Source organism: Elephas maximus, chromosome 6 (genome assembly GCF_024166365.1).
Source record: "Elephas maximus indicus isolate mEleMax1 chromosome 6, mEleMax1 primary haplotype, whole genome shotgun sequence".
Taxonomy (NCBI): Eukaryota; Metazoa; Chordata; class Mammalia; order Proboscidea; family Elephantidae; genus Elephas; species Elephas maximus.
This window is the reverse complement of record NC_064824.1, coordinates 143503929-143519249: the sequence shown is the minus strand read 5'-3', so window position 1 is coordinate 143519249 and position 15321 is coordinate 143503929. Positions and strand designations below refer to the sequence as shown.

The following is a 15321-nucleotide window of genomic DNA, read 5'->3' as shown; positions in this document are numbered from 1 at the left end:
GCCGGCGGAGGGGCGGGACGGACCCGGAGCCCGCCCCTCGGCTTCCGCCCAGCGGAGCGAGCGTGTGCTGATGTCTGCGGGGAGGCGCGGGGCGGGGGGACCTGGGTCGGGGGACGAGGGTGGGGGCCTGGGGTCAGGGGGACCCGGGGACAAGGGTGGGGGCCCTGGGGTCAGGGGGACGCGGGGACGAGGGTGGGGGCCCTGGGGTCAGGGGGACGCGGGGACGAGGGTGGGGGCCCTGGGGTCAGGGGGACGCGGGGACGAGGGTGGGGGCCCTGGGGTCAGGGGGACGCGGGGACGAGGGTGGGGGCCTGGGGTCAGGGGGACGAGGGTGGGGGGCCTGGGGTCAGGGGGACGCGGGGACGAGGGTGCGGGGCCTGGGGTCAGGGGGACGCGGGGACGAGGGTGGGGGCCCTGGGGTCAGGGGGACGCGGGGACGAGGGTGGGGGCCTGGGGTCAGGGGGACGAGGGTGGGGGGCCTGGGGTCAGGGGGACGCGGGGACGAGGGTGGGGGCCCTGGGGTCAGGGGGACGCGGGGACGAGGGTGCGGGGCCTGGGGTCAGGGGGACGCGGGGACGAGGGTGGGGGCCCTGGGGTCAGGGGGACGCGGGGACGAGGGTGGGGGCCCTGGGGTCAGGGGGACGCGGGGACGAGGGTGGGGGGCCTGGGGTCAGGGGGACGCGGGGACGAGGGTGGGGGGCCTGGGGTCAGGGGGACGCCGGACCACGGACAGGAAGGGCGCGGGGACAGGGGTGCGTTCGGAGCCACCTCGGAGGCTGCACGTGCGTCCTCGCTGTCCGCTCTCGGGACTCAGTGAGCCCGCGCTCCGTCCTCGCCGTCCGCGCTGGGGGTTCAGTGAGCCCGCGCTCCGTCCTCGCCGTCTGCGCTCGGGGCTCAGTGAGTCCGCGCTCCGTCCCCCTGTCCGCGCCGTTCGCCCTCGGGGTTCAGCCCGGCTCCGTCCCCCGTCCTTGGCGTCCGCGCTCGGGCTTCAGTGAGCCCGGCTCTGTCCTCGCCATCCGCGCTCGGGGCTCAGTGAGCCCGCGCTCGGTCCCTCCGTCCTCGCCTCACGGCTCCCATCACGGCTTGTCGTCAGAATCCATCAGAAGCCGCGGCGCTCACCGCAGCCCAGCCTGGGCTCTGCGTGGCCCCCAGCCGGCAGCGTGCAGGCGTCCAGCTTCGTATCCCTGGGAGGCCGACGGCGCATGTGTCCCCATTGGCTCCCCGCTGACCTTCACCCCCCACCACAACATTGCCTCGGCCAGGCCCTTCCTGACCCCTCCGCTGCCAATAGCGCCCACCCCAGGGCATCCAATCGGTGGATTCGCTTTCCCCTACCGCTGCCGGTCACTGGAGAGGAGCCCTGCGACCCGCGCTGCGCGCGCCTGGGGCACACCAGGCGCCATGTAACAATGGGATACAAGGTTAACCGGGTAGAACGCTGCACAGAAGTGAAGCGGAAGCACGTGTCAAGACCCTGAGAGACAATGAAAATGCCCTGAGAGGTTGGGTTCAGGGTGCTGCTTTTCTGTGTCTGCGCTTTGTGCTGTCATCCTGGTTGCTGCTCACCAGGTTCCACGTTTCTCCTCTTTCTGGCCGCACGCAGACCGCCTCAGTTGGGCTGCCCAACCGACTGGGGGCCAAACACCATGAGAGAAGCCCTGCATGGCCTGCCTGCTGGTGTAAGCTCTCCTCACTCAGATTGGCCAGAGGTAGAGAATGCCTGCAGGCTCCGGGGAAAGGTGACCACTGGATGGGAGAGCTGGCGGCAAGGCGGCATCCCCCAGCCCTCATCACTGTGGAGCCAAGATGACAGCACAGGGCTTCCAACTGGTTCCTTCTCTTTTCTAGGCAATGCGAATAACGCCGCTGGTTAGGGACCGATTCTGAGAACCACTGGTAGAGCAGTGGTTCTAAAAATTTATTATACATAAAAATCAGCTGGGGGTCTTATTAAAATGTAGATTCTGATTCAGTTTATGGGGGCGTGGAAATGCAAATTCTCAGCAGGAGCGTGAACCCAAACTAACTAGTGTAAAGCCCTGTCTTACAGTTGTTGGCTGTTCAAGTCACCACAACCTGACCAATGCAAATTCCATTACTTAAAGCATTTTTTTATTTATTTTTGGTACAATGGATGAGAGCTCAGGCTGCTAACCAAAAGGTTGGCAGTTCGAACCCACCAGCTGCTTCTTGGAAACACCATAGGGCAGTTGTACCCTGTCCTGTAAGATCGCTGTGAGTCAGAATCGACTCAACGACAACAGGTTTGGATTTTGGTTAAGTGAGTTTACATAGCAAATTGATTTCTCATTGAACAATTTATGCACAAATTGTTTTGTGACATTGGTTGCAGTCCCCACGAGGTGTTAACGCTCTCCCCTTCTCCACCCCAGGTGCCCCGTGTCCATTCCTCTCCTTTTCCTGTCCCTGCCTTCTTGCGCAGCATTTGGGCAGGTGTTGCCCATTTGGTCTCATTTACATGATTCAGCTAAGAAGCACATTCTCACGTGTGCTATTATTTTATTTTATACACCTGTATCTGAGTTAAAAGAGTGTCTGGGGGCCATAGTCTCAGGGTTCCTCCAGTCTCTGTCAGACCAGTAAGCCTGGTCTTTGTGTCTGTGTGTGTCTGTGTGTGTCTGTGTGTGTGAATTTGAATTTTGTTCTACATTTTTCTCCTACTCTGTCTGGGGCCCCCTACTGTGATCCCTGTCAGAGGGGTCAGTGGTGGTAACCGGGCATCATCTAGTTGTTCTGGGTTCAGGCTGGTGAAAGCTATGGTACTTGTGGTCCATTGGTCCTTTGGAGTAACATTTCCCACACATCTTTGGTTTTCTTCACTCTCCTTTGCTCCAGACGGGATGGATAAAGCATAATTTTAGAGCTACATTCCCCTTTGTTAACCATCCTCCAAGCCACGGGCAAATACTGAAAAATAGAAACATGTTGTTTTTGCCAATTTTACACTCTTATGAAAGTTCAAACCATATAAGAACTTATAAAAGTTTCCCCACTTGAGGGCACAGGACTGTGATTGTTTTGTTTGCCTTTTTTACTCCAGGTGTTAGCAGTTCAGAGTGAATCCTTTGTGGACCCATTTAATACTGGATGAGGAAGCACACACACACAGGTGTGCATTTTCAACAGAAACATGATTGTACACAGCTGCTTCTCTCCTACTTAAATTTATAACTTACTACTCTGACAGAAGACCTGGTGGTGTAGTGGTTAAGTGCTACGGCTCCGAACCAAAGGGTCAGCAGTTCGAATCTACCAGGCGCTCCTTGGAAACTCTATGGAGTGGTTCTACCCTGTCCTATAGGGTCGCTATCAGTCAGAACCAACTCGACGGCACTGGGCTTGGTTGGTTTACCACTCTGACATGAACAAGTGTCCCCAAGCCTTACTCAATTCTACCTCGTCCTGTTTGCTAGGTATATTCAATGCTGTTGGTGGACCATACTTTATTTTGCACACTCCTGATCAATGAACAATGTTGTGTTTCCAGTTTTTCATAAGCAGTGCCCCAGTGAACATTATGTACCACAGCTGTATGTATTTGTCGGCTCCAGTCACGTATTGCTTTATAACAGACTACCTGAAAACTTGGTGGTTGGAACCACCATTCTGTTTCAGTGTTATGAGGAGTTCCAGCGTGGCTCAGCAGGGTGATTCTTCTGTTCTCTGTGACATGACAGAGAAGGCTGGAAGGCTGGTCCAACTGGGACTGTGAACCAGAGCGCCTGCACACAGCCTCTCTGGCATAGCCAAGTCAGGCGATAGGACTTCTAACATGACCATTCAGGGTTTCCAGAGTTCCAAGAGACCCTCATAGAAGCTTCAAAACTCTTACGACCTTGCCTAGGAAGTCCCAAGACATTGCATCCTCTACATTCTATTATCAAACAAAGAATTGGACCAACGAGATCCCGGGGGAATTAGACCCCAACTCTCAATGGGAAGAAAACCAAGGATTTCCTGCCATCTTTAATTTATCACATTGTCTAATTAGTTCTTTAGAATAAATTCTTAGAAATGGTATTGCTAGCTCAAAGGGTACTGTTGTTGTTAGGTGCCATTGGTTGGTTCCAATTCATAGCGACCCCATGCACAACAGAACGAAACACTGCCCAGTCTTTCACCATCCTCACAATTGTTGCTAGGTTTAAGCCTGTCGTTGCAGCTACTGTGTCAGTCCATTTCCTTGAAGCCTTCTTCTTTTTCAATGACCCTGTACCAAGCATGATGTCCTCCAGGGACTATTCCCTTCTGATAACCTGTCCAAAGTAAGCGAGACAAAGTCTCACTATACTTGCTTCTAAGGAGCATTCTGGTTGTACTTCTTCCAAGACGTATTTGTTCCTTCTTCTAGTAGTCCCTGGTATATTCAAAACTCTTTGCTAACGCCATAATTCAAATACGTCAATTCTTCAGTCTTCCTTATTCATTGTCCAGTCTTCACATGCATATGAGATGATTGAAGGTACCATGCATTGGGTAAGACACACCTTAGTCCTCAAGGTGACATCTTTGCTTTTTAACACTTTAAAGAGGTCTTTTGCAGCAGATTTGCCCAATGCAATACATTATTTGATTTCTTGACTGCTGCTTCCATGGGCGTTGATTGTTGTTGTTGTTAGATGCCATCGAGTCAGTTCCGACTCATAGCAACCCTGTGTACCGCAGAACAAAACACTGCCTGGTCCTGTGCCATCCATACTATCATGGTTATGTTTGAGCCCATTGTTGTAGCCACTGTGTCAATCCATTTCCTTGGGGGTCTTCCTCTTTTCTGCTGACCCTGTACTTTACCAAGCATGATGTCCTTCTCCAGGGACTGATCCCTCCTGACAAAGTGTCCAAAGTATGTAAGACATAGTCTCGCCATCCGTGCTTCTAAGGAGCATTCTGGTTGTACTTTTTCCAAGAGAGATTTGTTCATTCTTTTGGCAGTCCATGGTATATTCGATATTCTCCAACACCACAACTCAAAGGCATCAATTCTTCTTCAATCTTCCTTATTCATTGTCCAGCTTTCACACGCGTATGATGCGATTGAAAATACCATGGCTTGGGTCAGGCGCACCTTAGTCTTCAAGGTGACATCTTTGCTTTTCAACACTTTAAAGGGGTCTTTTGCAGCAGATTTGCCCAATACCAGGTGTCTTTTGATTTCTTGACTGCTGCTTCCATGGCTGTTGCTTGTGGATCCAAGTAAAATGAAATCCTTGACAACTTCAGTCTTTTCTCTGTTTATCATGATGCAGTTTATTGGTCCAGTTGTGAAGATTTTTGTTTTATGTTGAGGTGCAATCCATACTGAAGGCTGTGGTCTTTGCTCTTCATTAGTAAGTGCTTCAAGTCCTTTTCACTTTCAGCAAGCAAGGTTGTGTCATCTGCATAATGCAAGTTGCTAAGGAGTCTTCTTCCAATCCTGATGCCCCGTTCTTCTGCATATAGTCCAGCTTCTCAGATTATTTGCTCAGCATGTACACTAAATAGGTATGGTGAAAGAACACAACCCTGACACACATCTTTCTTGACTTAAAACCACACAGTATCCCCTTGCTCTGTCTGAACAGCTGTCTCTTGATCTATGTAAAGGTTCCTCATGAGTACAATTAAGTGTTCTGGAATTCCTATTCTTCTCAATGTTATCCATAATTTGTTATGATCCCCACACTTGAATGCCTTTGCATAGTCAATAAAACACCGGTAAACACCCTTCTAGTATTCAATGCTTTCAGCCAGGATCCATCTGACATCAGCAATGATATCCCTGGTTCCATGTCCTCTTCTGAATCCGGCTTGAATTTCTGGCAGTTTCCTGTTGATACACTGCTGCCGCCGCTTTTGAATGACCTTCAGCATACAGATTGAATACGTATGGTGAAAGGAAACAACCTTGACTGCAGGGCAATGGATTTTTCTTTTTATATGGCCTTTCTGACCATGGCCTTGTAACTCCCATAAAATGATTGGATGGGACTATGCAAATAAGGTGTGTAAAACTCTTGCCAGGATTGGATGGGACTATGCAAATGAAGTGCCTGTGGCCTACCTAGGGGATTGGTTGGTTCGTGGTCTTGCTGGAGAGGGGAGCACACCTTCAATTCCATAAGGTGCTTGCTATATAACCAGCTTACCCTGACAGAGGTTTTCGGAGACATGGAGAAAGGAGGAGTTGTAATGCTGAAGACAGTGGGAGGCGGCGTGCCAGCAGTAAGAGCAATGGTGGAAACCAGGAGACTGGCAAGAGAGGCTGTGGTGGAGCTTGCTGACTCTTGTAATGAAAGAGTTGTAATACTTTCCTGAGCAGGGCAAAGGCCAGGCCCAAGCAGCAGCAGGAGGCTGAGAGCGAGGCCTGCCTGTGGGTATGGCCAAGAAATTCTCCTGATCGAAGAAGTGTATCCTGAGTTGCTCCTCTTTCAACCTGATTCTGATCCTGAATTGTAACCTGTTACTTCCCAATAAACCACTTAAGTACAGATCATGAGTTCTGTGAGACATTGCATTAAATTTCTGAACTTAAAGACAGGAGGAAGAGTACTAAGGGGAGGGGTAATAATTGGTGTTGGAAATGGAGTGGTACAGCAGTTTGGAGAAGTTGGAGATTTGAGACATCTTTACCTTCCGCCTCACAGGAGCCAGCTTTGTGCTGGTTCTTATTAGAGAAATTAATGCACCTGATGCACACCTTTTGATTTTAAACCACGCAGTTCAGACAATGCCTTCTGGTCTACGTACGGGTTCTGCGTAAGCACCATTAAACATTCCGGAAGATCTGATGCACATGAATCATGGAGTTGGCGAGGAATCCCGAGTACGCCGCGGACTGCTTGGCATGGAATCCTGAATACACCATGGACTGCTTGGCAAGGAATCCTGAATAAACCATGGACTGCCAGAAGAACAAACAAATCTGTCTTGGAAGTACAGCCAGAATGCTCCTTGGAAGCAAGGATGGTAAGAGTTTGTCCCCTCTACTTTGGACATGTTATTAAGAGGGACTAGTACCTGGAGAGAAGGACATTACAAACCTGACACAGCACGTGTGTCCCTCCCTGTCCACCTGGTAGTGAGCCCTCCCTGTGGACATGGAACAAGGCTGTCCTGGGGCCTGGCCCAAACCCAGGGGACTTCAAACCCTGGGGGAGTTCTCTTCCTTATTCTAATCCCTTCCTCCTTTTGAAGGCAATGAGATGGACATCTCAGAACAAGAGACAGCTGTCAAGAGGGTATTCCTTTTACTCTTTACCTAAGACAATTGTTATAGGTCCAATTGTGTCCCCCAAAATATGTTGAAGTATTAGCCCTTGGTACCCACGAAGGTGACGGTGTTTGGATGTGAGGGCCTCTGCAGGTGTTATTAGTTAGATTAGTGTGAAATCATATTGGAGGAGTATGAGCCCTACTCCAATGACCCATGTCCTGATAAAAGGGAGTGATGCAGTACAGTATGATGGATTGCCTTTCTTGCCATGGTCTTGTAACTCCCACTACATGATTGGGTAGGACTATGCAAATAAGATGCTTGTGGCCCACCAAGGGGATTGGACAGCCTGCTAATAATGGAAATAAGGTGCGTGGCACCCTTGTGGATGTTGCATCATGCAAATAAAGTGTATGGAACCCTAACGAGGGGATTGGTCAGTTTTTTGATCCCACTAGGCTGAAAATGAGCCATCTCATAGATAGCAAGACGGGACTTCACTACCATCAAGAAAAAAGAGCTGAGAGTGGAGCACAACTTTCGGAGTCTCTGTGCTGAGAACCTCTTAGACCAGGAGACAGAGAACTACAAGATAGGAGATGGCATGAAATGGCAAGCAGCAGCCAACAGAGAAATGGCAGAACCAGAAGGCCAGTGAACGGCAGCACAGAAGGCTTGCAGGCAGCTACAGTGGGCGTGTAGATCCAGAGCGGGAGAGTTGAGAACTTTCAGGCAGGAGGCTTCCGGGTGGAGTTAGGTGCTTCTGCGCACCTGTTGGTGGAGCTAAAGAGCTTTCTAACACTTGCCCAAGGAGGACAGAGGCCAGGCCTGAGCAGGGCCAAGGGCTGAGGGAGGTCTTTCCTGAGGGGCCCGAGAGGAGCCTGTCCTGGGATGGGGGGCAGGTTGGGGAGACAGAGGGGAGGCCTGCATAGCTGAGAGGAGCTGAGAGAGCTGTCCTACACTGAAGAAGGGAGATTTTGCCTACGTGCTTCCTCATCCCGGCTTGTAACCTCTTAAAAAAAAAAAAAAATTTTTTTTTTTTCCCTAATAAACCCCACTAATTGAATATTGTTTATGAGTTCTGTGTGGCCATTGCAACAAACTATTTAGCCCAGCAGAGAAGTAAAGAGTGCTGTGAGAGGGGCGGCTGGTGTCGGACTTAGTAAAATGGCTGGAGAGAGGAGCTATGTCTGAACTCATCATAAGAATTGGCCTTGGGCTGATGTTGATGATGGTGGTTCTCTCGACTCCCTTGTGAAGTTAGACGAGGTCAGAGGACGCCCCGGCACCATTTTTTGCACACAGACACGAAGACGGCCATGTGAAGATGAAGGCAGAGACTGGAGTGATGCAGCCACAAGCCAAGGAATGCCTGGAGCCACCAGAAGCTGGATGAGGCAAGAATGGATCTTCCCCACAGCCTTCAGAGGGAGTATGGCCCTGACGACACCTTGATTTTGGCCTCCAGAACCCTGACAGAAGAAGCTTCTGTTGTTTTAAGCCACCACTTTGTGGTACTTCATTACAACAGCCTGGGGATAGGGGGAAGGGAAGGATGGTTACCTTGTCCAAGCACAGCCTTTCCGTCTGAAACACTGGAGGCAGCCCTCTCTCCTAATGTTTTAATAGTAAAAGTATTAAATATCCCAGGTTTCCGTAGTAAAAACAAAGCAAGTATTGTTTTTGGACAGAGATTCCCAGGACTTTGTCCAATTACGCCTTCTCCTTCCTTGGGGTAACGTGTGTTCACCACTGTGCAGGGGAGCCTTCAGTCCTGCCTCCCGCCTGCAGGAGCAGCAGCCCCTCCCAACCCACGCGTTCCCAGGACGGCCACGCGGCCGCTCCCGACGCGCCCACCCGCCCGCCCTACCCCACCGGGCTCCCGGGCGGCGTCAGGCGCGGGCCCAGCTCCGCCGCGGAAAGGCGGCCCGGTGGAGCCCGGGGCCACGCTCGGCGGGTCGGACCGAGGCTTCTCAGTCTCGCTCCCGGCAGAGCCCGGCCCGAGGCCCGCCGCCCCCACGTCTGCGCGGCCCAGCGCCCGCCCGCGCCGCCCGCCCGCCACGAGCCTCCGGGGGGCCCCGGACCCGTCCCCTCCGCCGAGAGCTCACGGCCGAGGGCCGACACCGCCCCGCGTGGGCGCTCCCCGCGCGCCCCCGGGCACCCGCGCAGCTCGGAGCCCCGTCCTCCCGCCAAAAGCCGGCCGGCCGGCAGCGCGGCCCCGCCGCCTCGCGGACTCCCGCGTCTCCCTCCACGCCCCCCACCCGCGTCTCCCTCCCCGCGCGGCCGCGCCTCCCGCCGCCCGCGTCTCCCTCCCCCGCGGCCAACCCCCTCCGCTGCTTGACGACGGGGGCCAGCAAGGGCCACGACCTCCGACCCCGCCCATCCGGCCAACGCGAGCCAATCCCAGCCCTCGCCTGTGATGCGAGCCAATCCCAGCTCACGCCTCTCCCGCCGGCGTCCCTGATGTCGGCCAATGGGGCCTCCGCGCGGCGGAGACGTAAGAGAGGGGACGCGGGGTGCGCAGTGGCGGGAAGGCGCGATGGCGGGCCGGCGCGGGGCGCTGATCGTGCTGGAGGGCGTGGACCGCGCCGGCAAGAGCACGCAAAGCCGCAGACTGGTGGCCGCCCTGTGCGCCGCCGGGCACCGCGCCGAGCTGCTCCGCTTCCCGGGTGGGTGCAGTCTCGAACCCTCGTCCTCCCGCGAACGGCGTCGGGTGGGGCCAGGACAGCCCGCGGGGGCCGCGAGCACAGGGGCCCCGCGACCCTGGGGTTCTGCGTCGGGCGCTTGTGTTGTGGGGCTGCGTTCGCGAGGGGGTCGCTGCGGCCGAGGCTGCCGCCTGCGCTGGGGTGTCGTAGTCGTTGTCCTGATGGCGCAGCGCCCACCTTTCTTCGGTGCTTTTCTGCTTTGTTTTTGACTTCCGTGTGGCTTTACTGAGTTACGTTGATATACAGTAAACTGCACATTTTCTAAGAGTAGAGTTGATGAATTTGGACTTAAGTATACACCGTTTTTATCGTGGAGATGATGCCTGTCAAATCCCCAGGACTTTATTCCTGTCTTTATGTAATCCACGCTTCTTACTTTTTTGGATAAATCTTTAATCTCTCGGGGGTTTATGGCAAGTTTTTTATTTTAAGAGTAAAATATTGATCTCGGAAATGTATATGAAAGTAGAATTAGTATTCAGATAATTGGGTGTTACCGGAGGTTAGGGAAATAGAAACAATGCTTCCGTGAATGCTCATTGGTTCTGTCTCAAGCCAGCCAGTCCGCAAATCTTAGGAATTCTCCCTCTGTAAAGTCACTATTTAATTGGACTCCCGTTTTCTAAAGCACTTCCTGTCTGATGTCTCTGCATAAAGCTCACTGTCACCCAGAAAAACTCCTTTGGCCTCAGGGAAAGGTCCTAACTCGGCTAGAGCTGTAGTAAAGTAGATCTCAAAGCTGACTTGAATCCGGATGGGGGGTTAGCTCAAACAATCTTCTAATGTAGATGGGAAGTGTGGCCTCACTTTTATTTGTGTATGTTTTTCCCTTTTTTTTCTAGAAAGATCTACCGAAATTGGCAAACTGTTGAATTCCTACTTGGAGAAGAAAAACGAAGTGGAAGATCACTCTGTGCACCTGCTCTTCTCCGCAAATCGCTGGGAACAAGTGTAAACACTGCCCCCATGCCCCCATCCTTCATCCTCCCCAGTGCTCAGCAGATGTCCCTGGAATTTGTGGGTCCTTGGAAAAATTTCCACAGTAGGACTGGACTTTGCTTATTTTTGCTTAAGTATTGTTTCTCGCTAGTACCAAACTCCGCCATCTGCGTGTTTTCTAAGATTCTGGTGGCCTTGGGGATGGGTGTCAGACCAGTGTCATCTGGTTCCTCGGTGTCTGTCACTGCAGGCTTATGGGCCTCACTGCACTGTCTGCCGTTCTTGCTGCCCTCCACTGTGTCTTCACCCCTTCTGCCCTGGTTTCCTCATTGTCCATCAGCCTAGGCAAGGGCCTTATCGCACTGTCTCCCGGCACTCCCGCCCCCCGCCCCCCACTGCCCTTTGAGGGTCAGTGCAGGACCTCTGCCCCATCCCCAACAGCTGGAAGGTGTCCTGGGCCCCCCTCCCCGAGCTTCTTGGGTGCCCATTTTCATCAGCCAAGCTGTGAGTCTGTTCAGTGTGATCGTCTGTTTCACGTTGGGCTTTGCCGGGAGTGCCTGTGCAGTGTCTTCTAACAGTTGGCACCTTGCGGGAGTTTACAGAGGGCTGCACAGGCCTGCCTCAGAATTCTCTCCCTGTGTCCTGTCAGTTTGTTTAAGCATGCTGCTGGGGGTAGGGAGCCGTGACCACGACTGACGCATTGGTATTTTTCAGGCCTTTAATTAGAAACAAGTTGGACCAAGGTGTCACCCTCATTGTGGACCGGTACGCCTTTTCTGGTGTTGCCTTTACAGCAGCCAAAGAGGTGAGTGGAGCAGCTCCCTCCAAGTAGAGTTGAGAGAGCCAGCCTGTGGTTTCTTAGCCATGCATCCCCCTCTGGGGGACATGATACCCCTTCCACCTGGAGCACCTGGTCAGACACGAGTTCCCATTGCTGCCGTAGGAGTCTCGTGGCTCTGTGCTGTTTAGTTAGTTCTTATTTACTGGCAGGCAGTGCTCACACTCATAGAGCTACAGGTGCTCTTCACATGTGACTGCACTTGGCGATGGCCCTTATGTCCCGCTGCCCGAGGACTGTCCATTGGCAGCATTTTTGCCCAGCCTTCGCTTCCAGGCCTGAGGCTGGGCATTGGGACACTTGAGTCTTGCTTTCCTGACTGCTTGGCTTGGTATAGGAATAGTGGCAGGACCAGGCATGGCCCCTTTGTCCACTTTTATCAGAAAACGGGAAGCCTGTAGTGGAATCCAATAACAGCCTATACGTTTGAAGTGCACCTAACTCTCTTCTAACAAATATGTTCCTCGCTTTTTTTACCCTAGTATTTAAATTCTCTTGCGTCTCCTGCACCTTTGACGGGTATCGGGCTCTCTTGCGAGGAGGCACCTGATGCCAGCCGTCTCATTTGTGTCACCACATAGGTGGTGGCTGCTGGGCCCAGAAGTTCAGTAGGGCACAGCGATGCTCCCAGTTCCGTCCTTGCCTTGTCATGTAGCTGGAATCCTCCTTCGAGGGACACTCTGCACCAAGCATCCGGTTGCTCAGGTTCCATCTCTAACTAGGAGGGCAGGACACATGGCTGAGAAACCACAGGCTGGGTCACTCGTGTCCTGAGCGCTGTTGGCCACTGCCCGTTCGGCATAGTGGACAGACCCACGGCCCGTCAGAGAGGCCGGCACCTGAGGAGGCCACATGGGCGGAGGCCCGTCAGAAAGGCCGGCACCTGAGGAGGCCACATGGGCGGAGGCCCGTCAGAAAGGCCGGCACCTGAGGAGGCCACGTGGGTGGAGGCCCGTCAGAAAGGCCGGCACCTGAGGAGGCCACGTGGGCGGAGGGCCACTGCTGGGCCTCAGGGTCTGTGCCATGGATGGTGTCTGGGGCTGGTGGAGGGTCTGTGGCTGCCTCAGAATGTCCACCTGAGGGCCAGGGCTGTGGGGATGAGGGACTGGGCCATGGGTTTGTCTACTTTTTTTGTATGTCATTGGATGTATTCAAAAGTTAAAAGAAGTTGACATGGGAGAGAGCAAACATTTTAGATTTCCATTAAAATGACAAAACGCTCTTGCTGCGTTTGGATTCAACACTTTTGTACCCCGCCAAGTGCTAGCTCAGCCCCCTTTTGTGACTTTTAAATAAAAAAATCCACCCCGTCATTTCGGCTTTATCTGTCTTCTCCGTTCACAGAACTTCTCTGTAGACTGGTGCAAGCAGCCAGACGTGGGCCTCCCCAGGCCCGACTTGGTCCTGTTCCTGCAACTGCAGTTGGCAGATGCGGCCCGGCGTGGTGGGTTTGGCCAGGAGCGCTACGAGGACCGTGCCTTCCAGGAGCGGGCCCTGCATTGCTTCCAGCAGCTCATGCAGGATCCGAGCCTGGACTGCAAGGTGAGGCTCCTGTCTGGGCAGGCAGCGGCAGCATGGCTCATAGGGGGAGCGAGCACATGTCGCTGGGCCCCTCTCCAAGGTGGCTGTCCCTGCCCTGCCAGCGTCCGCCATCTGGATTGCCTCTGGCACCAAGGGGGACGCTCTCTGGGCATTCGTTTCTGCCTGTGGGTGTGTTCCACCACGGAACTGCTGGATTGGCAGGTGCACATCTGAAGTTTTGCCTGTTGGTGACCCCCTTTTCCTTGGGGTCGCTCGTGTTCGGCCCGTAAGCCAGCTGAGCACTGCCCCAGGTGAGCCGTCCGAGACCACTTTGGCTGGGTGGCTTGGGCAACACGGGTCATAAATCATCCTTTCTCCATAGTCATATTTCGTGAAATGGCCACCACCTTCTGAGTGCGCTAGGGCTCCCTGGGGAGCTTTCCCAGACCTCGCTGCCCCAGGGGCCTGGAAGGACATCAGGCCTTGCCTGAGCAAGGGCTCTGCCCACTGAGGCCACAGGCCTGCAGTGTGCGCTCACACCAGAGCTCGGCCACCCGCCGGTGCAGCATCTGTGGCTCGAGAGCTGAAGGTCCAGCCCCAGGGTTGCTTGGTTCCTCTAGGCAGTGTCGTGGGAGCCTCCACACCCTAGATTGTATTGGTCTTGAGGCACAGTGGGGGTGTGCAGTGTCAGGGTGTGGACCGGGCAGCCCGCCTGTTTATAAATGGGTCACCAAGCTCTAATGCAGCTTGTGGTGGGGGTCACACTGGGGCGTGTTGTGCCCTGGGGGTCTGATGGGGTCACACTGGGGTGCCTTGTGTACCTGGGGATATAATAGGGGTCACACAGGGGCACATTGTGCCCTGGGGGTCTGATGGGGTTACACTGGGGTGCCATGTGTACCTGGGGATCTAATGGGGGTCACACTGGGGTGCCTTGTGTACTTGGGGATCTAATGGGGGTCACACTGGAGCACATGGTTTCCGGGGGGTGTGATGGGGGTCACACTGGGGCACATTGTACCGTGGGGGTCTGGCGGGACCTCTGCTCTAACTGCTAACAGCCCTCTCCTGTATGCCTGTGGGCGCAGACGATCGATGCCTCCAGGAGCGTGGAAGACGTGCACAAGGAGGTACGCGCCCTGTCTGAGGACGCCATTCGGGCTGCCGCACAAACGCCACTGGGCCAGCTATGGACATAGGTGCCTGAGCCCCGCCATTCTGCCGTAACACCAGGTTTGCTCACGAGCGTGTGCACGCAGAGGGGACACGTGGGCAATGTATCGTGAGCTGGGCTGCGAGGCCAAGGGACATGGGGGACCTGCAGCAGGACGAAAGCATGGGTGTGGCTGGGGCACCTGTCCTTCAGTGTCCGCCCCTGTTTCCTCTGCCCCCTTTTTCTGAGAATATTAATAAACTTTTTATTGGTGTTCAGCAATAACTACCTGGAAGCGTTTCACCATGGTCACATGCAGCGGCGCTCAGCTGGCTCTGAGGGATCTGTCAGTCATGTTCCCTGGGCCAAGCGGGCAGCGAGGCAGGCTGCTTCCCGCCCATCTTTGTCCCGTGACTCTGCCCTGGGTTTGGTGCGTCCCAGCTGCGCCCTGGGCGCCATGTTGTAAATGGCAGTTATTCTCCTTACAGCCCTGACTGCTGGGAGCATCACTGCTCATGCCTTGTGAGGTTGCTGTCAGCTGGACAACACAGGCACTTCCAGGAGACCCTCCTACAGAGGCTTCTGGGCTAGGGAGAGTGTGGGTTGGAGGGAGGCGTGGGGACTTCGGTGCCCTGCTTTCTGTGGCCAGGATATGGGAATCCAGGCGGAACAATATGCTTGATGTTTGGGTAAACCTGAGCTGCAGCTGGCCACAGGCCTGTTGTGACTGTGGCTTTGGCGGGGCCTCAGTGTGGCCACTCTGTGCACAGGCAGAGGTGGGCCCTCAGCCCTCAGGCTGCACCCTGCTGAGAGGAAACCACCGGGGGCCACCTTGGGTGAGGACAGCCAAGGCTGCACGGTGGCCACCCTGCTCAAGTCCAAGGGAGGTGTGGGTACAAGGTGGCCTTGGCATCCACCTGTCTGCTTGTGCGGCCAGGTGACTGCCCAACAC

General features: G+C 54.4%; 1 protein-coding gene across 1 annotated transcript; it reads left to right on the top strand.

Annotated features, from left to right (window-relative positions):
- The first annotated feature begins 9699 nt into the window (after positions 1–9699).
- On the top strand, positions 9700–14656 carry DTYMK (deoxythymidylate kinase). Its single transcript, XM_049888747.1, has 5 exons — positions 9700–9882; positions 10761–10869; positions 11572–11662; positions 13040–13237; positions 14305–14656. The coding sequence occupies exons 1-5, from the start codon at positions 9753–9755 to the stop codon at positions 14413–14415; spliced, it is 639 nt and encodes a 212-aa protein (XP_049744704.1). The 5' UTR covers positions 9700–9752; the 3' UTR covers positions 14416–14656.
- Positions 14657–15321: the final 665 nt, after the last annotated feature.